Below are 23,511 nucleotides of genomic sequence, written 5' to 3' on the forward strand. Positions count from 1 at the left end.
CTGCGTCAACATGTCAATAATAAACGCTCAAAAAACTTTAAAAAATCATGTTGTTGTTACATAGCCTCCGCTCCTCAAAGAAACTCTTCATTTGTTGGTTCGTCAAGCTGCACTAGACTAAAATTTAATATAAAAATCAATCTGAAGCCATAGACTTGTTCGACCTTATGGCTCGTTGAGCTCTCAAGTTGGTGTTCGAAATTTGCACGAGCTCAAATGTTACGCGGCGCGCAGGTCTTGTTGAGAATATAAACCCCGGCTCCAGCCAATCAGGTCCTGCGTCAACATGTTATTATAATATGCTTAGCTGGAATCCGGCAATCTAATTGGCTGGAGCCGGGGTTTATATTCTCAACAAGAAGACCTGCGCGCCGCGTAACATTTTGAGCTCGTGCAAATTTCGAACGATGAATGAGGAATTCAAAACTTTTTATGGGACTATCAAAGATTTTGTAAACAAAGCTGAAAATTGTGATGAGATTATGTATGATGTGGAGAGTTTCAATGCACCTATTGTAAATAATGAAATTGATTTTGTATTAACAAACTGAAATTTGGTAAAGCACCTGGTATTGATGGTATAACAAATGACATTTCCAAAGCATGATTTGTAAACTTTTCAATGCCGTATTGGATTCTAGCAGTTTCCCAGCTGCTTGGGCAACAGGTGACATTGCTCTAATACATAATAAAGGTGTCAACAATCATGTAGGTAACTTTAGAGGAATAACATTTCTTCCTCTAATGCGTAAAATATTCTGCAGCATTCTTGATTGTCTATTTCTGAACAATTTACATGCAAAGTTGGCAGAAAACAGAATTCTGCTCTTGTCCCAGCTTCTATATCTTGATAATGCCTTGTATGGTGCCAAATGCCTTGAGTGTTAAACTGACAGCCAGTTACCTGGCATGTTTTGTTGTGCAAAAATTACACAATCAACCTTTCACAGTAAAGAAAAAGTCAAGACAATGACCAACGTTGTTCCTGTAACTCTATTTATTTTGGTAAAAAAATCAGTTTTTGCACATCTATGTAAATGTTGACGTTGCATAGCAAGTATCTACAGACAGGCAGGTTACAGGCATGCCTGTTCACAGGCCCTGATCAGTCCTAATCTATATGATATGCCCCCAGTAACAGGGCCTGTAATTTCAACAAAATTTAAGAGCTGTATTCATGGTCCTGTTTCAGGTCTGTCAGTATATGGCTGTAAACAGTCATGTAACTTCTCACTGCATTTATTGCTTTGGCAACAGGTTTGAAACATGAGACAACAAACAGCTGTATCAAGTCAATTTAAGGGCCTAATTCTACAGAAATTTAAAACGCTGTCACAAATAATACGTCTCTTGTCTAACTGTATGTAGATGCAAAACATGCAAATATCAGACCATGTCACATGTCTGGTCTGTTGTGACGGGTGCTGATACATGATTATGTGATGTAACATGATTATGATTGTTACATGCAAATAACTCAACTCTCAACTCCAATCTGTACGAAGCCTGCCTGATTTGGAGGCATGGGAAATCGTAAATCTTGACATTTGTGCATGTTACAATGTGTGAATTCCAGTGAACTATAGCCTTTGCATGTATTTTAAGCCTATGATAACAATGGCATAGCTTGCAGCCACACCAAAGCTACTGAAGTATAATAATATTCTGAATCCTACTGGTGGTGCATGGTAGATTTACATCATGTCATTTCCTGCACAACTTTGACTTAATTTGGAGAACAAAACACGGATCTAAGTCCTGATAATCATTAACCTGACATGTGGTCCAGATATTACCTATATGAACATTCAAATATAGCTTAGTGTTTTTATCTCACTTCCAAATACACAGTTCAATATTCACTATTGAAACAATGGGTTTTAATACAGACACAACATATGGTAGTAACCAGGGTCGCAAATTATGACGTCATTGACAAAGGTAGCATTTCAACGGACTTACTAATGGAAGGAAACCTTTGAAGCAGATAAATAATTTCCCAGGCAATAGTCCCTGCTGTTCAGGCTTTCTGAACAGTGGCTGTTTGCTGAATAGGCTGAAACTCTACACAAAGGGTCTCACAGGCAGTCCAAACTGTGCTTGATAAAGTGGTATTTTTTGTGTTTGAAGTATGCATGGCATTGCTATATATGAAATCACAGTAAAGCTAATAGCTGTCGGACGCATGTCTAATTTGTGATTTTTTTGAGTTATTTTTATGAACTTGCTGGCTTTATGTAAGTAGCAGTTATTAGTTATAATATTTTTACTAATGTAAGTCTTTCCGTTGTCAAAGTTCATAGATTTGTGGGTACAGGATGTTATCACATCTCTGAACTTCATACACGTTTTTAAGTCGAACACATCTCATGTTTGAAAATCAATATGAGACAAATCAGGAAGGGTGATAATGGACAAAATTTCTGTTGGAGATACCTCAATGTAAATACCTAAGTGGAAAGGTACCATTGCAAACCAGTTTTACTATGTAGGATACTTAAAGTGTCGAATGTTCAGCCTTTATAAATGAAACTTAATGGCAGGAAAGGTCAAATGAGGTAACCAAGCTACCGTGAATTTTCAAAAGGTAGCGTGCTCTGATGGTTATACTTTCTTTATGGTATCTGACAATGGCATTACCTTCGTTTTCCATGGGCTTCAAGTGATAGGGGAAGAAACTGTCTTTGAACTTTGGAAGGAAATATAAACGGAAGCTAAATATCCCCCTTCTCACAGGATCCAAGTAAAAAGTGTTATTTTTGACACGTTTTTAAAAGGCACTGAATAACATGATAGAACAGCCAAAGAGCAATAGAAATGCAAAGGTCAATTTCTAAATAAACATTTAGTATCCTGAATTTCTGTTCAAGATACGTTATCAAAACAGCTGATTAGAAAAATTGACATGTTCTACCTTCGTATTTAAGATGTATACAAAACAAGACAACAATCTGAATACATGTTTAAAGGAATGAGCATTGTTCAACTGTAACAAGGTAGAAATATTCAATATTTGGTCAATTTTGACATATTTGGATGTGTGAAATTCACATAAGTGTAACTTGTATGTTTTCAAACAGGTGCATTCTGGTATCACATACTTGTTTACTTTTCAACTATTCTGTACTCATAAAAGTAAATTTAATCTTGCTGGATGTACAAATTTTTTCATTATATCTGTCCATTAAGTAACCGGTGTTGATGATTGCCTTTATCATTTAACCCTTATCATGCCAAGCAGTATACCAACATCCCCATTAGCCTATTCGTTAACGCTCTAAGTGCTGTAATTTTTCCCATTAAATTTTACTGCCACATTTTGTCAATTTTATGAATTTTTTCTTAAACTTTTTGATAATTTTAGACCAAATGGACACAACATTTCAATGGCTACAGTTTGTTATCAAAATTTTGAGAAAAATCTGAAAAAAACCTGATTGGAGTACATTTTCTAAAGGTGACAAAATTGACTTTGGCACTCAAACGGTTAAAAGACAGCACTGAGTCAAATCAATACATACCTTCACGTACTTGGCCTGGTGTGGTAAAGCAGATTTAGCCTGTCAAAATCATGTTGACAGTATCTATATTTTCAGAAGCCTCAGACGTTTTGTCTTTCAAAAATGCTAATTATGCAACATTTACTGTGACGCCTCACTGGTTTCCACCAACTTGTTTTGATGGTGATATAAGAACTTGACAGGATAAGGGTTAAGTGGTAAGTATACCTTAACAAATTACTGTTTATCAAAAAAGGGGAACAGTGGTAATTTGTAAAGTCATATATACTCCTGTTGAATGTCCATACAGTGAATTCTAATGAAAACTAGTGAATTCTGATTTTCGCAAAGGCCATTTCTTCATAGCCGCCTTTTTCATAAAGTAAACCAATGTGATTATCATCCACAGATGACAAACAGGAATATTCGCTATCGCCCGGATCAACAACCAAGGCACCAGCCCACGTCTTGCCATAATCTTCGCTCCAACGGACTGTCATGTTGACTCTTTTGCTGGGATTCGCCGGATTCGAGAAAAACATGATGTCGTTGTGTAGGAGCAGACTGCCGGCACAAGCCGGATCTATCAATGTCGCATCCATACTTATTTCTTCAAACGGAAAGCTGTTGCCACCGTCGTGACTACGAGCAATAATACGACACCTGCAGTGGTAGTGATACTGGTTGCGAGAGTTCAGAAGTAGTGAACCGTCTGGAAGCTCTACAATCTAGAAATAAATATCTGTTGATTAGGATTATAATAACTTACTAACTCACAGGTCAATATATGAGTAATTTTATCATACAGGATATTGATGGCAAAAATACTGCATTCTGATTGGTCGAGATGCAAAAATAACTGTGCTATATTTGCAATATAAATGTGATGTAGCACAGTATGTTTAGCTCTCAAGCTAGAGAAAAATCCCATTTTGACATTTCACACCAGAAGTTCATATGTAATATTATGATATAATTATATAGCAATAAACCACATATTTTGACCACTTCACTCCGTATATGCACTCGCTATCGCTCACAGCACATATGTCGTGAACTGGTCAAAATCTTGTGATATACCAGCGCTTTTATTGATATTCAACTTGACTGATAATGTACATTGTACATTGTCAACTAGTGTACAAGTACACTGCAAATGGGCAATGTAGATACCAGCTAGCTGAGGGGGAAAACCATTTGTGGCCACTAACTCTCATGTTTACCAATTCTGCATTAGGCAAGGCATGAAAACAGGAGCAAAGGTTGTATTCTATCCTTGGGCAAAATTTCAACAACTGAAATGCCAACTGTAAACAAATGCACATTTCAAACAAACAGAAAGTTCATAAACAGGAAGAGTCTGTCATTTAGTTATTATAATATGTAGTCTTTCTTTTTGATACCACAAATGGGCATTTGCAATCTCTGGTACATAAAAATGGCAAAACACTCAGACAGAATTAATTGGCACCGATGGGCGTAAGTCCAGAGATTAAAAGGAGGAACTTGTGTGTGATAGTGGGTGTTAACACAGAACCTGACAAGTAAAGTGGCTATGTTGTCAAAAAAAAGAATTTCAAGGCCGCTGTAACAGTAAAATAGTCAGAAAACAAATTCAGACTGAGAATAGGTATGGTGTTTAAAGCCTTGAAAGTGATATGCAACCATCTTATCATTTACCAGCCTTCAACCTGATTTTTTATCACACTGGTAACTCCTTAGCATAGCAGAAAATAAACTCAACTCATTGGATATTCTGAGAGGTGGCATTGCTATTGTTTTGCTTGATAGTAGATGCTCAAGAACCGTTTTGCTGTCTTCAGTAGAATAGGACACTTTCATTGATTCTGTCCATCCTAAATAATGAAATAAATTGAGACAAACCCTTCGACAATGGTTTGAAATCTGTGTACCTGTAATCTTTCAGTGTCAATCTGATGATGTCAGCAATAATCTTACAGGTTTGGAAGTACAGGTATGGAATTAATTAGCTAGCTAGAAAATCTCTGTATCTGATTTTAATCAGATCAAGAGGTCAAATGTCAACTACCAATGCTAAATCCCTGTGTATTTACAGGTGACTGATCATATAGTTTCAAGGGGATTCTTTTCTGACACAGAAAAGGACAGCAAAGAAACTCTAGCCTTACTGTTATTTCTATCATTCTGGAGAATTTTGTTTGCCATCCTAAAATTATTTTTCTCAAGAGTTTGTGTACACTTTATCTTAAATTTGATAGTAAACAGCTTGAATCTGTCCTCGCCTTGATAGCGTGAAAGATTAACCATGGACATTGACCTTGTAGTTTTCATCATGTGGTTGTTCAATGAAGTTTAATAATGCTATTATAGTGTACACTGCTGAGGACTAGCTGCCCCTTCGGTTGCTCTCTAACTCTCTGTCAACCAATATTTGTAAAATATGACCTCAGTTGCTTCTAGTTACACATGTAAGGTTGGTTCCATAGACACTGAGGGCGCTCATAAAAATGTTTCAACTATGGCATCTGACAGCTGAACAAAAATAATTATGAGGCACTGCCTATCCTTCATAGAGAATTGTCTCAAGTTCTCTTTTCTTTCATTATTTTTTTCCTGATACTTGGCACATTGTCAAGTTCAAATTGAAAGACACTAATAAATATGGTGAGGTTGAATTTATAAACTAATATGATAATACCGCATCTAATTTAGTGGCAACCTTTGGTAATTATAATTCTTTTGCTCAGAGAATTTAAAAGTATAAATCCCCATATGTCACCTTGATATGCCTGGCCTTTGATCTCCTGAACTGTGCAGAGACAGGTACATGTAATTCCAGTTTTCCAAATCTCTGGACTCAGGCCACCCCCCTCCCCCCACCCAAATCGGAGAATTCTGTTGCTGTTGTCTGGTGGACAAACCCATGTCCCCCAAATTCAGTTAGGATGTTCTACCAACTGAGCTAATGGGTCATTTTTTCACGCCCCACAAATTTGCTGTGCAGAGACAATCAGATGTAATTATGTGATTTTTCTCATTCACTTCTAATGTATATATATATATATATATATATATATATATATATATGTGTGTGTGTGTGTGTGTGTGTGTGTGTGTGTGTGTAGTTTTATATCAAAGGGAGTACAGGTATACTTACAGTTGATTCATCCATTTCAAAGTCTCCTGTTTTGTGACTTTGACCATAAGGAATTGTGGGTACTGTGCCTGCTATCTTCCATGTGTCTCCATGATCTGTCAGAAAGAACAGTATCTCATGATTATGCTCGGTAATCAAGTTATTTTGTGTAATTCTAAGTTAAACTGTACTGGAGAGACAGGATCTGTATTGTCTACGCACTGATACTGTGAGCTACTTTGTGACAATGGTACAGGTACAAAAATAAATAAACATATTAGGACGACTGCTAGCTCAATGTGGCTCTTCTTTTGACGGGGCAAGTTCAACCATTTTAAAGTTAGTGGTAGAACCTAGGGTATCAATTTGATATAGGAAAGATGCTCTCAAAATATATACAGTCATCCATATCAAACACTGACACGATCGAGAAATAACATGTATACATTTTTACTGCCTCATGTACTGTGCACATACAAAAATAAAATGGCATAATTGTCTACCAACTCTTGAAAATATGAAACTTTTCAAAATTTGATAAAACACTGAGGAAGTACATTTAAAGTTTCATAATTTTAAAATTTTATGAACTACCCTGTCCCTTAGCTGTTAATTCCTATAAGCAGGCAACACTGTGGTCAAGAAGTAATTTTTAGATTTCAAAAGCTTTGGAAAAGACAAAGAGGACCAGCAAATTGACAAGTATGCCTCATGAAAAATACACTTTATCCCAATCACCATGATATGTGAAATCCTAGAGCCATACAGAAACAGCTGGTATGCAATATCACTAATCATGTATTTCTAAAAAAAATGGCACTTACAGAATAATGTAAAACAATTGGATGTTGAATTGAAGATGATACGTTAATCACCATGTCGGACCGAAACTGTACTTTTTACTGTGTCAGAGTCCAGACACAGGTCAATGCAATGTCAATTTTACAGTGGGCTCTTGAAATGAGATCAGCGTTTGCACGTACACCGCTTTTTCTGTCAGAATCATCTGTCAGGATCAGGTCGTGCATTAACAGCCAGAGAACAGTAATACAATATGTGTTTCCTGTTTTAACAGACTGGACAATTATGAAAACTACTAAACATGCACAATAGCACGATTTTCATTGATTTGCTTCACCTCTATTCCCCATAGACAGTGGACCGCCACTGCACCAACCACAGAGATTTCCTAACACTGTACCAAAATATACTTTCATTTACCATTGACGAATTTGACCACTTGCAGCATTTACTGATTTTTTACATCCATGATTTGTCATACATTGTAGATCCCCTGGATACCCTTTTTGCCTAAATTTTGAAGTACCTAACCCATGGAGCTTACCAACATGCCTTATTTCGAAAGAAGTAATATACAGGGGAAATATTTCTTTCAAACATGTTTGTATGGGATTTAAGACAGCAGAACCAGAAGGGATGTTGTAATCATTGACATCGTTGGTGCCATATCAACACTTACCGTCACTTACAAGACAATGCATTGCCCTGAAAGCACCAATGCGATGGCCGCATGAAATGAGCCGCCCCTTATGCGGCTCTAGTCTCTTCTGGATTCCGTAGCCCGGTCCTGGGCAGTATGGAAAGTTGTAGAAATCGGGATTGGCTTTGGACAAGTTCACTGCTTTCCCCCAACTGTATCCCCAGTCGAAACTTCTCATCATAAACAGGGTGGGGAGACTGTCTGTGCAGACGTTGTGTGGGCAATGGCAGTACAGAAACACCAAGCTATTTGCGACATAGTCAACAGTAATGGTTCCGAAGTTGAAATAGTCTGTACCCGGTCCTAGATCTTGTACAACAAACAAAGTTGGATCCCAAGTCGAGCCGTGATCCCGTGATCGTCTCATGGTTGCTATTTTCTGAACCTTGTCAGATGAGCTGTACTTTCTGGAGCCTGCGAACGCCAGGATATCACCGGTTGGGGTGTTCGTCAGCATCGGCGTTCGATAGTAGGCGATTTCTCCCTCTCTCCCCGATTGCCATAGTATCTGCTTTTCGATGACAACTGGCGACAGCGCTACAGAAACTGTTATAACCAGCGAAAGTGAACACGTGAAGGCGAAACTGGCGTACACTACGGACTTCGCCATGTTTACTATGTTGCGTTGTGTCACATGTCAGTTGTCAGCTGACTTCATTTTACGATGACCTGTTTTCGGATTCAATTTCTTTTTCAGATTCTTATTAATAAACATCAGCTGGTATGTTTTCATTGAAACCCAATCAATTAAATATTTGCTAGATATATTTATCGTTTCTTTCGCAGGACTTCTCTAATTTCATTCACTAAAGTAAACTATTTCAAAATAAATTCTTACAATTTCCCAAACATTACAAGATGCATTCTGATATCACAGAACCACCACGGTTACTCCACCCCACCGTGGGGTAGAGTAACCGTGGTACACTGTCGCGCTCGGCCCGGCCGTTGTCTTGGGAGCAATGAAAACGGCCTATCTCCTTGTCTCGAGAACTGCCTCTATCCTTTGGGAAATAACGATTAGAGTAGCTCTGCATGGCAGGGCTGTGTGTTACTGCTCAGATAAGCAGGCTAAGGGTGTATGATCAGAAAATTTGAACAGATTGTTACACTTATGCATTAGGGATTTTTGGATTCTTGTATATTAAAATAATCAACAATTAAACAAAAAGGTGCACATGTTTTGTATTTTTTAGGAAATATTTTTTTCGGTAGTTCATCGTGCTCAATTTTTCACCATTTGGTAAAGTGTAGCCTGGAATTCACAATTTGCATACTCATGATCGTAATTTTGGATGCTCTTCACTGTCTAATTCAGTGAGTTAATGACCTGATGTATTTAAAAATGAATCAATTTAAGAACTTGCCTTGGGAATATATGGCTCTACACACTGCTGACAATATTTCTATAACCACTACAGAATATTTGTGTGTGTGTCAAAACAAGGTAGTGTCGGCGCAATAGGCCTACTTGTTTATTTTTTCTGCAAGTACAGCCCTAATAAATATGCGCCTATATGAAAGTTGGGGGGGAGTCGAACAAACGTTGTCATATAGAGGGGGATTTGAAATTTTTTCCAGGGTAATTAGGAGATCGGGAAAAAAGGATTTCAATCGTGATTCTCCAGCTCCCCTCCCCCTCACTATATTTGTGAACGCAGCCCAACACCCTTGGAAAGCGAGGTTGGCTTCGACTCAATGTTAATATCCTGCAGCGAAGTGCCTCCAGTCAAGAAAGTGCGTTTACAGCGTAACATGTGTATGTAAGTCACGCACTCCACATGCTCCATTCCGCTGCGCGAATGCCTGCCAGAAACATGATTACAACAACAGACTGCCATGACAGGACACACAATGACGTCACGGCCACGCTTCGCCAGGAATAGAAGGAATCGCGATTTCATGAACACACAAACTCATCCCACTCTTCCAAAACGATAAAAACGTGAAGCACTTATAATTTGATGTGGTGGATTGTGGACGTTACATAAATACTGAGACATGAAACTCCGGGCTCCGGCGGAGCGACAGGCCGGTATGCACCAAGCCTGCTCCGGCGGTTGAGATATCGCGAATGTAGCCAGCTCCACTATCCTGAGGTGGCAAGTCGGAATAACAACAGTACCTCCGTGTGTTGAGGGATTCTGATATAACGAAATAATGTGTACCTTGTTTTAATCGTATCGATGCTCTATTGGAAGTTTAATAAATGAGAACGTGCGAAACTTAGCCAATAGTAGGCTAACCTGTGGATGATGTCATGATCAGAAATCATAAAATAGCGAGGGTTGATAACTTAAAGTACCATAACTTAATAGACTCTCTGGGTTTTCTTGTTCCCCCGAAATGGTCGCTGATACATATAATCGTAATACGGTCGTCGCTTTATTGGTATGGTGCATGGTCTTCTGCCCAGGCTCCTACGAAGAAGGTTAGTGAAAGATGTTGGATAAAACTTGCTTCAATATCTCCAAGCATTGTCATAAGGCACGTCATGCATTTCAGAATTGTATATTTTGTTTACCGATGTCTTGTCCTTCTGTTGTCATATTATGATATTTGATTTATATTACATACATATATTTGATTTATATTACATACATACATACATACATACATACATACATACATACAACTACGAGTTATGTATGTCTAAGGTATCAATATATTTATGGTTTTGGAGAACGTAACTCAAGTGAAAATGAAACCGTGTGAGAACACTATGATATCATACGATGATAAAAACTAGACACACGCCCACTGAACATAGACAGTGGAAGGATCTTTGGCGTAGTTTTACAGGTGTGGTATTGGCATCTGAGCTTGCGTGAGATTAGCTCCTCTGGCCAGTGCATTTGCATATGAGTGAAGTGAACTTGATCATAGGCTTACTTGATCAGTAGTCTGGTTCCCTGACCCATTTCTACCGCTGGCTGCGCTGCTAACGGAGGGGTGGGGGGTCCTGTTTCCGTTAGCAGCGCAGCCAGCGGTAGAAATGGGCCACAGAACCAGACTACTTGATCCGCAGAAAGTCTCGCAGTCGGGTATTTTCTGGAAAGCGTGTTCGAAGTCCAGCTAGTTTCTAATATGGGCCGATGGGTTAAAAGTTTGACATTGTGTATAGTCCTCTCTTCCAGCAATTTTCCTCCGTACAGCTCTAGTGAAGGTAAGTGACAGTTGTCAGACGAAATCTTACTTCGATATTTTGCAAGGAACATCTCAACCCGTCATTTGCACTCTACAACCTGCCCTGAGAGACCACTTGTAAAACTAACGGCGTGAGGTAAAAAAGTCGAACTTATCGTGACTTTGCTGTGATTCCCACATTGTGACAAGCGCTTTTCACATCGTTTGTTATGTTTGAGTGAAAGGCAACAGTTGTTTTGTCGTAGGAGCGTTTTTTTTGTTCTGTGAGATTCGTTATGATGACAGATGAAGTTCACTCGCTGGTCATGCCGGATATAATAAGATCTGATGAGTGCAATTTGTGCAATCTGTATTGAGGACAGACGGCACGGTTTAATGCTGGTTCCGTTTGTTTTATTTTCATAGCAGATAGTTTGTTTGTTTGTTTGCAAAACACATTGAAGCATCAATCATCCTTAATGTGCTTTAGGCTCTTTAAGCGTGTTCTGCCAGGCTGACACACCCACATTGGTCCTTACATGTGGTCCGTCATGGCAGTTAAAACTCAGGGCCGGCGCACAATAGGCTGCGTCATAGTGACGTTTGTCGTTTGCAACACTGTGCGCATGGTGCGGGCTCATCAGACTCAGAAACATAAACTAACTGTTACATCCGGGGCTTCCTTTTATCACATTTGCCTGATTGCTGAGAATTATGAAAGTGTAGGTTAATTCGCATGATTCAAGCCTAGCTCTGAACCCTGGGTTTATCATGGAGACACCGTGCCTGAACAGTCCCGACACTCCAGGCGACTTGCTCTAATCAACAAGTCTGGCCGACAGACCTCTCTCGATCAATCAAGAATCATTTCCGAAAACGTACTTCAAACTACGTTGAAAACAGGGCATTTTACGAGCTTCGGAAGGAAGATAACATGCTGCTGACTGAGTTTACGAGAGAATTCTCTCGGGCACTGTAGGCCCTATTGTGTTAAATCTGGCCCTATGAAGATCTCGTGGTTCGGGTACAGCATGGGCGTAAGCGAGCACACTCGTGACATACCAGTGAACAATAGGGAAAAGTTTAGCAAATAAATTATTCTCTAAAGCACGGCACCAGATTGTGATGGTTTTAAAGCAATTGTAAAGTTAGAACTTTCTACTGTTTGTGGCTTCATCGCTCTTTTTTTTGAACCATGCAGTAATGCATGACCCAGAAGCACGGCGCCAGATTGTGATGTTTTTAGTTAAATCAATCGTTTAAGTTAGAACTTTCTATACTGTTTGATGAAGGTAAAAGCCTGTCACCGGTCAAAAAGCCCGGCAGACCTCAGCTTTTGACAGGCTATAAAAAAATGAAAAATATACTAACGAAAAGTATGCAAAAGAAATTGTGAAGCTGAAAAAAATATTCAACCGTTTACATTTTCAGTAAAGAGTTTAGGTATTTTCAAACAAATTACAGAAAAGAGTAAGACATTTTAGTAAATTGCTCTAAAATATTACTATCCCGATTTAGAGCTCGGCACGCAACGGAATGGCCGGAAGTAATTGCAGGCTGCATATTCGGTTACCTCGAAGAGGGACCGGTATGGAATTTGCATCGGGGACAGGCATTTGGACTATCAAACGTTTCCTGTTTGGTCATCGAGGAACTAAAGTTTTCACAGTCTTGTTGGTAGTGAAAATTGAAAATTTGATTTTCCACGACGGCTAGACCTTTGAAATTATTTTGAATTTCGAATGTCGGAAACTATCGGGTGACTTGATTCTGTAGTGACCAAATTTTGCGCTGTGACCGCTTATTTTTATCATTGATTTCATAAAGCAATGGTTAAAATTCCTAAGAAGAGTGCAGACAAAATTTTGAAATATTAGTTTCGAGGTGTGTATTAGAACAACCGGAATTCAGACAACAATCTCCAAAACTTAACCATGTAATATCTCATATATCCTATACTCTCTTAAAGGGCCATTATTTGTAACTTTTGACCATTTTTTACCTCGGAAAATTCCATGTTGGAGGCTCATATTTGTTGCAAAATGTTGTCTTACGAAGAAACAAACATGAATTAGTGATGTTATAGCCACATAAAACTGCTATTTTTTGTTCAAACGTGTTTGCCCTTCCGAGCTCGTTTGTTGACGTCTGGCATGCTCAGCGTGCTGGGGAGAACGCAGATAATGTTGACGCCGCGATCACGCCAGATGTACAAGTTCACGTTTATTGTGGGATCAAAACAACATTGAGTCGTGGATTGCCAGACATCTGGCTACGCAACGTGCTCGACAATGGACTACGACGTGAATACCGGGCATAAGCAATGAATATTTATTTTGAAATCGCTGTGAATGGCTCGCGCAGGTGCAGAAGAATGCCTACGTTGCAATCCGCGTGTCAACAGAGCTTGTATTTCTGTCCGGCAAAAATTGAAAATTTCGTTGTAAAATCACATGTTATTTAGTTGTAGGGCACGTAATGTTTCCGAATAATATGCGATTCTCTGTTATTTGACAGGCTATTCAACATGAGCCAGTGATCATTTCAATCAAAACTAACGGAAAAATCGCAAGAAGATACAGCTAATGGAACTTTAATATAATAAACGAAATAAGTAGCGTACTATTTGGCTATCTCTTGCGACGTTGACCCAGCAAGTTCGTCAAAAAGTCCAATTTTCATGTAAAGTCACTGAGCATAGCCGACAACAGTCAGATACTAAAGCGGCCACTCGTCCTGTCTACACAACAGCTGGTCTCCTGTGGCAGGTCACCAAATTATGCTTTAGCCTTATGGGTAGGTCACATCGGGTAATCACACGGCAGTCCAGAGACTATTGTGCTGTGCCATAACTTGCTACTGGGTTGTCATTGTCACGTACAGTTTACACGTCTTGTTTTACCAAGTGGCGGTGATCGACTCCTGCTATGGTTTCACAGCGGACAGAATCTGTGGTACGTCGGTTAGTTTAGATTAAAGCTGAAGATTTTTTTGGACAGACACGTTTCATTGGCGCGTACAGCTTGCCATTCGGTTACTCTCGCACAGTAGCAACTAGCTCAACAAAGCGTAAACAAAGTATAAAGATTAGTATATCTGTCGCTTTCCATGACTCACTGCATCTTGCGTGTTGTTCTGTTCAAACATAGCTAAAGGAATATACGACACACGCTTCCGCACTCAATGTTGGGGTATCTCTATTGTTAAACAGTGGGCTTGGCCAAAAACTGCTAGGTATTCTTTTACAAATCTGCTCTGAGGGACATCCATATTTTACGCAATACAATACCACAAATGGTCATGAAGAACAATGTTTTTGTGAAGGCTTTTGCAAGAGAGGTTTTAAGTCTGAGCTGATGACATCACTAGAAGAAGAGATAGCTAAGTCTGTTGCGAACACGCGAACATAAATTCCGTATATGATATACATTGGAGTATGGTCCATTGATGTGGGCGCGTGCCAATATGTACAATAAATCATTTTAACGTCCGATGCCACTCATTTCGCTTCAGCGAACTTACTGATATCGCTTTATGATTGATTTCAGCACGCCCCTCAGTGGAGGACACGCCCAGAAAACGAAAAGGCCAGGGTCGGCGACGATGTATCTTTTAACTGCTCGTTCTTTGGTTTGGGGGAAAGTGGACCTTTCCCGAGATGGGACACCTCGGGAGCATATATCGAATGATCTCTAAAGGAAAGAGTCATACGACCCACACTGTAAAATAACTGGTGATTTTTTGGTGGAGAGTACAACCTGTTGATCCGAAATGTTACATTTGAAGATGAGGTGAATGGAAATGTCTTCAAGTGCAAGCAGTACCACAAGCACAAAAGGCTTCTCTGACAGTGATAGGTACGTACACGTGCCCATTTGGGAATCTTTGACACGATAAGCATGAATTCTATAAACAGACTCTGACGCATAGCTGGACTCTCTCACAGCCCCCCCCCCCCCCCCCCCCCCCCGGTCTGCTACGCACCGCTATCCTCATCGATATTGTCGTGCGCCCTCAACGGTCTTTCTTAGCAAGCGAGGCTCACCGAGCCAGCCAGTTTAGCGTAGCGGAACTCAAGTTGGCGGTTCGTCTGAGGGCGGTATTATGGTCAGAGGTGAAGCTGGCGATGGGCTGTGAGAGAGTCTAACGCATAGCCTAAATAGAGGGTTAGATTTATGCTAAAACGTCCAATAATGCCATCGTAAGTTTGGTTAGATCTGAGATGCAATTTACATTCAACTGAGTTTTGCAGCATTTATCGATACCTAAGTTGTGCCATATTTCGTAATTTAGACATTGAATATCACACTATATAGAACAAATTGATGCATACCCGCACTGCCCTTCCGCTCATCCCCTGAACAAAATAGATAGACTATTTACCACTTCCCCATCAGAACGGATACAAATTGACATAACTGTCCGGTTTTCTTGCATTTCAGAGAAAGGAGAAGAATCCGGAAGTCAGGCCACTGCATCTCCGAGTTACGGCGTCGTCGTAGCCGAAGTTGTAATGGTTGTTGTGTTCACTCTATTTGGTGTCGCATGAGTTTAGATTTTCGCCAACAAAGTACCATTTCACTAGGGATAGCCACGCTTTTAGTACATCTTTTAGAATTGCATGAGAATGTCTTATTAGTTACAAGTCATAAGCAGATCCTTCGAAAGATTTCACAGTGTTGTAAGATGTCTTTGCGTCATTTGTCAATTGTACTTACTTCTTGACCGCGTCATGTTCAGCCCACACACTTGAACGTACTACTATACAGGGTATTGTCGTGGATTGCACACTTGCGTGTGGCATACCTGCAATGTAGCCCCGATGACTACTACCCCATCTCTGTGTTACAAGTATATTTGACAAACTAATATTAACCTTTGTGGCATTTGAATACTTAGCGAACGCATGCATACTTCAGCAACTTTTAAATGTGTAAACCAGGCTGAAGAAGATGCTGTACATCGGTCAATTCGAGTTAAATTTTGACAAAAATGTATCTGTCTGTCAGATTTTTTGTCATGTTACGAAGGATTTGCTTCTTCATAGCAATAAACTGGTTTAAATTGCATAGCTTTCCTTGAATTCTTGTTATTATGAAGATGTTGGACCACACCACAACTTTACAGAATCCCAGTTACTAGTTCAAAGGCCATGACTGTACACATACAAAGCCATCAGCAGCCTTGTCCCGTGCACCTTATATTTCAGAACTTATTGAACGATTAAAACTGTTATGATTTCTTATTAAAGCTTTAAACTTAGATTGACCTGTCAGAGACAAAGCCCACTACTCCACTTTTACGACATGCCCTACCCACAGTCACTTGGAGTGGCCATGGCCTATAAAAGGAAATCTGTTCAGCAAAAATTGTCGTAGAACAAAAAATAACGTTTTCAAAATCGCGGCTGAGCACGTCGACTAATCCACGGACAATCGTGATTGACTGGTCAACACAGGTCAACACTGGAATTAAAGGAAGCATTTATGGGACAATTATACTTTGGTGAGATCACTTCATACATATATGTTAAATGAGTATCCTTTGAATGCATTGCATAATTTTGTTCTGTGAACAAGTTGAAAATAAAATGCCTCTGTGTGGAGAGCCGCCATGGTATAGTAGGATTCGTATTGTACTCTCACCTTTTGAGCCGGCGAATGCATAAATTAGGTGAATGGCAGCTATCTGCTCATCAGGCTCGTTGAAAGAGTAGAGCGTAACTAACAAGACATGTGACAAGAAACGGACTTTTCATGCTCTAGCTGCTTGAGTGAAGGAGTTGACAGTAGTTGCATAAACTTACATACTTGCCACACGAACCCAATTGCAATCTTTGCTGTCGAAACACGACATTGCATCGTGCGCTCGCGAGACCCATTTAAAAAATTTCGCGCAACAAGGGTTTAAAAGAGGGGTACAATTTTCGACCTCTGGGACACTTCATCATGATGACTCCATTGCAGTAATCCCTTTTGACATCATGATAGTTTTGCCTCGTTTGGTTCATTTACCGGTTGTTTGGTCGCCATAATTATTTGTCGCCCTGTGATATTCATGTTTACAGGTAAAGTTCACCTTTAATCGTGTTGGATATAATAAAGTTTGATTCGTGGATCATAGTGAGCTTTGTTTCAATTGTAATGCAATGAATAGAAATATTCTAACGCACTTAAAGTATTATTTTAATCACCTTAGTTCTGTTCAGGGGTCCTGCAGTTTAGATGTAATACCAATGCCGACACATCCACTGCTGTAAGCTTCTGAATCTGAGCATACATTTACTGGTGAATATAAGGTTTCTGTATTTTTTTTCAATGATTTTATTGCTTCTTTTGGTGAAACTTGTATAAGACATGCGATACAGAAGAATCGCATAAAACTGATCATGTACAATTCATCTTAAAAGTGACCTTCACAAATCGATGCAAATCTCATCATCAAAGCTGAATCCCATGTAACAATTTAAACTTCGATACCTTGACATATTTTACGCCTCATCAGTCATTGCATTGACCCGCCTTAACAATGAAAATGCAATATATCACTTTTCTCTAGGAAACTCTGGTCAAAAGGTTAAAACTTTTAGCATCGGGGTGAGTATTAAAGAGCCTTTTCAGATGAGACAAAATTTCTCCTCAGATTAAGATCACAAACCAACTACTTCAACGCGTAATACATCAAATATCTAATGTCTTCTGTTCCTTTTATCACTGAATGAAATGGTTCAAATTGACAGGAAGTGATCTATTACCCGGATTTGATGGTCCATGGTGGCATACCTAGCTCTACAGAGTGTTGAACTTTAACCTGCGCGGTCTTGCTTTCAGGTGGACTCATGTGGTAGGTCACAAACTCGTTCTTTTACCCCTGCATGTGAACCGATGATATGTCGGTCACCTTAGCTTACAATAAAGAATATTAAAGACCTTTTGAACCGTTCAAAATTTAACATACAAACACCTTTGGTCTGTAGGTACAATATATCATTCCATGTTGGTGCACAGTACAATAAATCCTGTTACGTCCGATGACACTCATTTCGTCGCCTCAGCGAACTTTATACTCATATCAGTATATCATTGATTTCAGCACGCCCTCGGTGGAAGACACGTCCAGAAGACGTCAACGCCACGGTCATGCAGGATGATGTGACTTTTAACTGCTTGAAGGAAGGTGGACCTTTCCCGAGATGGGACCACTGGAGGAATGACCGACATCGAATGATTTCCAATGGAAACGAGTTATACAACCCATGCTGTGAAATAACCGGGGATTTTTGAGTGGAGAGTACACGTGCTGATCAGAAATGTTACATCTGAAGATGAAGGTGTATGGAAATGCTACCAAGTGGAAGCAACGCCACAAGGACAAAATTCTTACACTGACAGTCACGGTGATGGGTACGTACACGGTTTCGGTATCTTTGACACGATAGCGTGAGTTCTTTACACAGACTCAGATGCATAGTCTACATAGAGAATCCAGTGCTACAACTTCTGATGTCATCGTGGGTTTGGTTCGATCTGAGATGCAATTTACATTCGACTGAGTTTTGCAGCATTGATCGGTACCTAAGTTGTGCCATATTTCGTAATTTAGACTCTGAATATCACACTAGACAAACTGATGCATACCCGTTAGGAACACCGCCCTTCCGCTCATCCCCTGAACAAAATATATAGACTGTTTACCGCTTCCCCATCTGACGGAATACAAAATTGACATAACTGTCCGGTTTTCTTGCATTTCAGAAAAGGGAGGAAAAAAGTCGGGAAGTCAGACCAATGCATCTCCGAATCATGGCGTCGTCGTAGCCGAAGTGGTCTCGTGTTGCTGTGTTCACTCTATTTGGTTTCGCATGATTTTAGATTTTAGCAATTATGATCACAAAGTGTCGATTTGCCAGGCATTGCCACAGTTTTTGTACATCTTTTAGAATTAGGATTCACTGTTCATTGTATAGTCTATGAGGAAACTATTAATTAGACAGATCCTTAAAATGCTTTCATAGTTTTGTAAGCTGTCTTACGTCATTTGTCAATTATATATATTGCTTACCTTGGCCACGTCATGTACATCCCCAATATTGCAAGTACTAACAGGGTATTATCGCGTATACCTGCAGTGTAGAACCGATGAAAACTACCGCATCTCTGCCATACAAGCTATTTTTAACAACTGTACCTAAAATTAACCGTTGTAGCATCCCAAATACTCAGCGAACGCATGCGTACTTCAGCAAGTTTGAAATGTGTAAACCAGGCTGAAGAAGATGCTGTACATTGGTCAATTCGAGTTAAATTTTGACAAAAGATGTCTCTGTCTGGCAGATTTTTGTCATGTCACGAAGGATTTGCTTCTTCATAGCAATAAACTGGTTTAAATTGTATACCTTTCCTTGAATTCTTGTTATTAACACGGTTGGAACTAATTTTCGATAATTGGATTTTCATATTTTAAACTTTCTCAAAAGTGTTGGGTGCTCTTTAGCAGATTGTTGCAATATTACAAATTATTCACAAAAACAATTGTGTAACGTAAAAGAAAAGCAGATGAACTTACATTTGCAGATCAAACAGACATCACTTAACCATCCAATTATCCCAAATTAGTTCCAATCGTGTTTATTATGAAGATGTTCGATCAAATCACAACTTCACAGACTCCCGGGTTACGAGTTCAAAGGCTTACTTTATACAAAGCCATCAGCGGACTGCTCCACTAAACATTCTATTTCAGAATTGATTTTATGATTCAAACTGTGACGATTTCTTTATTCAAGCTCTAAACTTTGAGTGACCTTTCAGAGACAAAGCCCATGTCATATCAACGCCGACCATTTGTTTATTCTGTTCCACTTTTAGGACATGCCCTACCTACGGTCACATGGAATGACCGAGGCAGACAAAAGTAAATCATGAACATGGCTTAAAAGGGGAAATCTTTCCGCCATAAATAGTTGAAGTATCATCGCTTTATCAAAGCTTCTTTGACTAATATTATTGAGTTCCGGGGAACATCCATCTCTCTCTCTCTCTCTCTCTCTCTCTCTCTCTCTCTCTCTCTCTCTCTCTCTCTCTCTCTCTCTCTCTCTCTCTCTCTCTCTCTCTCTCTCTCCCACCACTCACCCATCCATCCATTCGTCTATCTATCTATCTATCCATCTATCCATCCATCTATCTATCTATCTATCTATCTATCTATCTATCTATCTATCTATCTATCTACAAATTAATATGGTATAAAAAGGGGCAATGGAGGAGGCCACTGGAGGGTAGAGGAGATAGTCTGAATAATATTGCCAAAGGTGAAGACTGGCACAATGAGGGTGGACGAGTCGCCAACACGCCCTTCAGCGTCCGCGATCAAAGGGAAGTCTCATAAAGGAATTGTATCTCCATTATAATTTATCACAAGTGTTATTGTTGCGATACATGAATAGCACTCACTGGTCCGTGAAAGCTGTCAGCTCATTGAAAGGGGGGGGGGGGGCGTTTAACAGCTGGTTTTACTATAGTCGTGTGACCGGAAACGTGCTTTTTCAACTTTTCATTCTCTGCTGCTTTAGTGCTTTAATTGAAGGGGGTGAAAGCTGACTTATATCGATACTACGCGTACATAATCGCAATCTTTGCGTCGAAACACCCATCGTGAGACCCCACTGAGGGCGTCACAGGGGTTTCGCCACCAGGGAGTAGCCAGAATTTCGAGCTCTTAGATTCATTACAGTGATGGCTCCATTTTGTAATCACTGTTTCACATCATGAACATTTATTTTGTTTCTCCATTTACCGACTGTTTACCGCTATAACTTTGTCGCTCTGTGATATTCATGATGATAGTTCACCTGCTGATCGCGCTGGTCATGATAAAATTTGATTCTGTATCTGAGCATACATTGACTGGTGAAATTAAGTTGTTATTTTCATGATTTTCTTGCTCATTTTGTTACACCCACAGAAGAATTAAACAAAAATTGATCACCCAGCACATATCTGCATGAAATCTCACTGTGAACTTGGATACTTTGACAGATTTTTGCTGAGGTCATTGCGTGTGGTCCTCTTTAACAATTTAAATCTAACATCAGTTTACTCGGGAAAAAGTTTGGCCCAAACTTAAAAAAAACAAATTTCAGTATTGAGTCGAGTATTTAAAGATCGCTTATAGGCGTCTAAACTACCTGTAGATTAGGAACGCAAACCAACTTGTTGACAAATTCAATATAGCCAATAACACGATTGGAGCTAATTTTGGATAATTGGATCTTTACCCTTTTCAAATTTCTCAAAAGTGTTAGGTGCCTTATAGCTGAATGTTGCAATATTACAAGTTACTCAAAAAAAACCCAACAAAGTGTATAACTTAAAAAGAAAAGCAGATGAGCTTACATTTGCAGATTAAACCGACATTACTTCACCATCCAATTATCCCAAATTAGTTCCAATCGTGTTTCAAGCACTCTTCGGCTAGTAAACCCTACTCGAATATTGTTTGACAAGAGTCAACATCTCAATTTCTAGATGTAATGGATAAACGAAATTGGAAACGAACGTTGCAACTTGAATTTGTGTAGCGAATTGTTCTGTGATGTGATTCGAAAGTGGCACCGGACGCCATTCCTTTCCAATTGCTTTCAGATCTCGAGAGATTCTTGTTATGAGCCGCAAGCGATTTCATGCTGTTTCAAAGTAACCCTTCCTAAAAAGTGTTTGGAGATGTATGAATAAAGAGTGCAAATAAATATTTAAAATTTCGTACACTTTTTACAAAGATTGTGTTTCCTCTCTCATTTCCGTCCAGCTCATCCCCAATGGAAAAAACGTCCAGATGATGTGTATGCATCTGTCGGAGACAGCGTATATCTCAACTGTTCACTGACGGGCCTGGTAGGTGGTGGTCCTCTACCAAGATGGGAGTTTCAGAAGTATGGCGAAACCCGGATCATTTCTCAAGGTCACCAATCGTTCTTTCCGTGCTGTGAAATCATTTCTGACTTGTCGAGTGAACAGTTTGAAATGAACGTGCCGATATCGTAGGTCCATTTTTCGAAACTTTTGGTAAATTATTAGAAATTCGTGTAAAGTGTAAACCAGACATATGCCCGAGGTATGATGTACCACATTATGCTCGTGTCACGCACGCACTTCACCCGAAGTGTCACCTCTGTGAGCGCTAAATCTGTCATAAATCACTTCAACCCGTTCATCGGGCAGGTAACTAAAATTTATCTGCCCGGCCATAACATTACTCACCCCTACAGGCCGGTAGGTAGAATCGTACGTGAATGTGATCAAAAGCAGTGTGCCCTCGCTGTTGTTAGATATTAGCACTAGGGATAAACGAGGTGGAAAACCCAACTCGCATGAATTTGTGTCTCTTATCATAAATTGTTTCCTGGTTATGACGTAAAATCTGACATTTGATAAGCATAACATAACATAAGCATAGGCATAACAAATAAGTAATGCAACTTCTTGATGGAGTAAATTTTGTAACGCAAAAAATATATGTCATAAGGAAGCGAATGACCCGGCAGGCTTTCGTATATTGTTATCTCTGCCCCTGTGATGGCAATAAACAATTTTAATCACATGTATTTGTTTCCTGCTTTTCAGATGCGGATGATGAAGGGAATCCAGAGGCCAGATGATATCGACTTCAGTGTTTAACGGTCATTGTCGTTGGTGTTTTTGTTTTATTAACAATACCAGTTTAGATGTACGCATAACATATTAGTTATTGCTCAAGATTAGTACTTACGTAACCATATAAAGATTGTAAAATAAGGTTGATGGCCATCTACATGAAACTCAATTTAAACGCTTAGCCACTCCCTACGAAACACTCCCCTTTCTTTTGAAGAAGAACACCTAAAAGAACAACAACAACTTTGGCAGGTTACAACAAACATTTACGTATGGAGCTCAGAGGTAGCTACTGCTTGGATTCATGCATCTAAAATACAAACCCAATATGATTATGCACGGTCCCTCCACAAAACCGTGGATTATCCTTGCAGACCACTTCAACACTATCGCCACTAAAATTTTCTTCGATACAACAAAGAGCACTTCAAGAGGTTCAATCGCTGGTTGCATAGTTGCCTATAGCCATCAGCAACAAAGTTCTCGGAAAACAGTCAACCACAACAACTACCTCGAACTATAATGAGAAATTACGATTATTTGCCAATCATCGCAGACAACGCCACAAATGAAGAAACACATCGTGGGCATCAAACTAGAAACTACAAGTCGAGG

At 39.5% G+C, this 23,511-nt stretch overlaps 2 protein-coding genes and 1 long non-coding RNA gene across 3 annotated transcripts in view; 2 read left to right on the plus strand and 1 right to left on the minus strand.

Moving 5' to 3' along the window:
- Positions 1 to 3,740: 3,740 nt before the first annotated feature.
- On the minus strand, positions 3,741 to 8,753 carry LOC139119024 (sialidase-1-like). Its single transcript, XM_070682634.1, has 3 exons — positions 8,099 to 8,753; positions 6,640 to 6,734; positions 3,741 to 4,228 (listed from the first exon to the last, which is right to left on the minus strand). The coding sequence occupies exons 1-3, from the start codon at positions 8,727 to 8,729 to the stop codon at positions 3,827 to 3,829; spliced, it is 1,128 nt and encodes a 375-aa protein (XP_070538735.1). The 5' UTR covers positions 8,730 to 8,753; the 3' UTR covers positions 3,741 to 3,826.
- Positions 8,754 to 11,111: 2,358 nt separating this feature from the next.
- LOC139119029 (signal-regulatory protein beta-2-like) overlaps positions 11,112 to 23,511 on the plus strand; it is a 56,343-nt gene continuing 43,943 nt past the window's right edge. Inside the window, exon 1 of the mRNA XM_070682636.1 lies at positions 11,112 to 11,285. Within this exon, the coding sequence (XP_070538737.1) occupies positions 11,207 to 11,285 (79 nt within the window). The 5' untranslated portion in view covers positions 11,112 to 11,206. The remainder of the gene's footprint in view (positions 11,286 to 23,511) is intronic.
- Positions 14,520 to 16,314, plus strand: LOC139119030 (uncharacterized). The gene is made up of 2 exons (XR_011548842.1): positions 14,520 to 15,102; positions 15,688 to 16,314. It is a non-coding gene; the product is annotated as an uncharacterized lncRNA (long non-coding RNA).

The sequence above is a fragment of the Ptychodera flava genome, chromosome 19, assembly GCF_041260155.1.
Source record: "Ptychodera flava strain L36383 chromosome 19, AS_Pfla_20210202, whole genome shotgun sequence".
NCBI lineage: Eukaryota > Metazoa > Hemichordata > Enteropneusta > Ptychoderidae > Ptychodera > Ptychodera flava.

Coding starts and splice junctions, on each gene's coding strand:
- LOC139119024 (XM_070682634.1), bottom strand. CDS start 8,729: ATGGCGAAGTCCGTAGTGTACGCCAGTTTCGCCTTCACGTGTTCACTT. Junction 6,735..8,098: donor GCATTGTCTTGTAAGTGACG/GTAAGTGTTGAT, acceptor TCTTTCTGACAG/ATCATGGAGACACATGGAAG. Junction 4,229..6,639: donor TTGAAATGGATGAATCAACT/GTAAGTATACCT, acceptor ATTTATTTCTAG/ATTGTAGAGCTTCCAGACGG.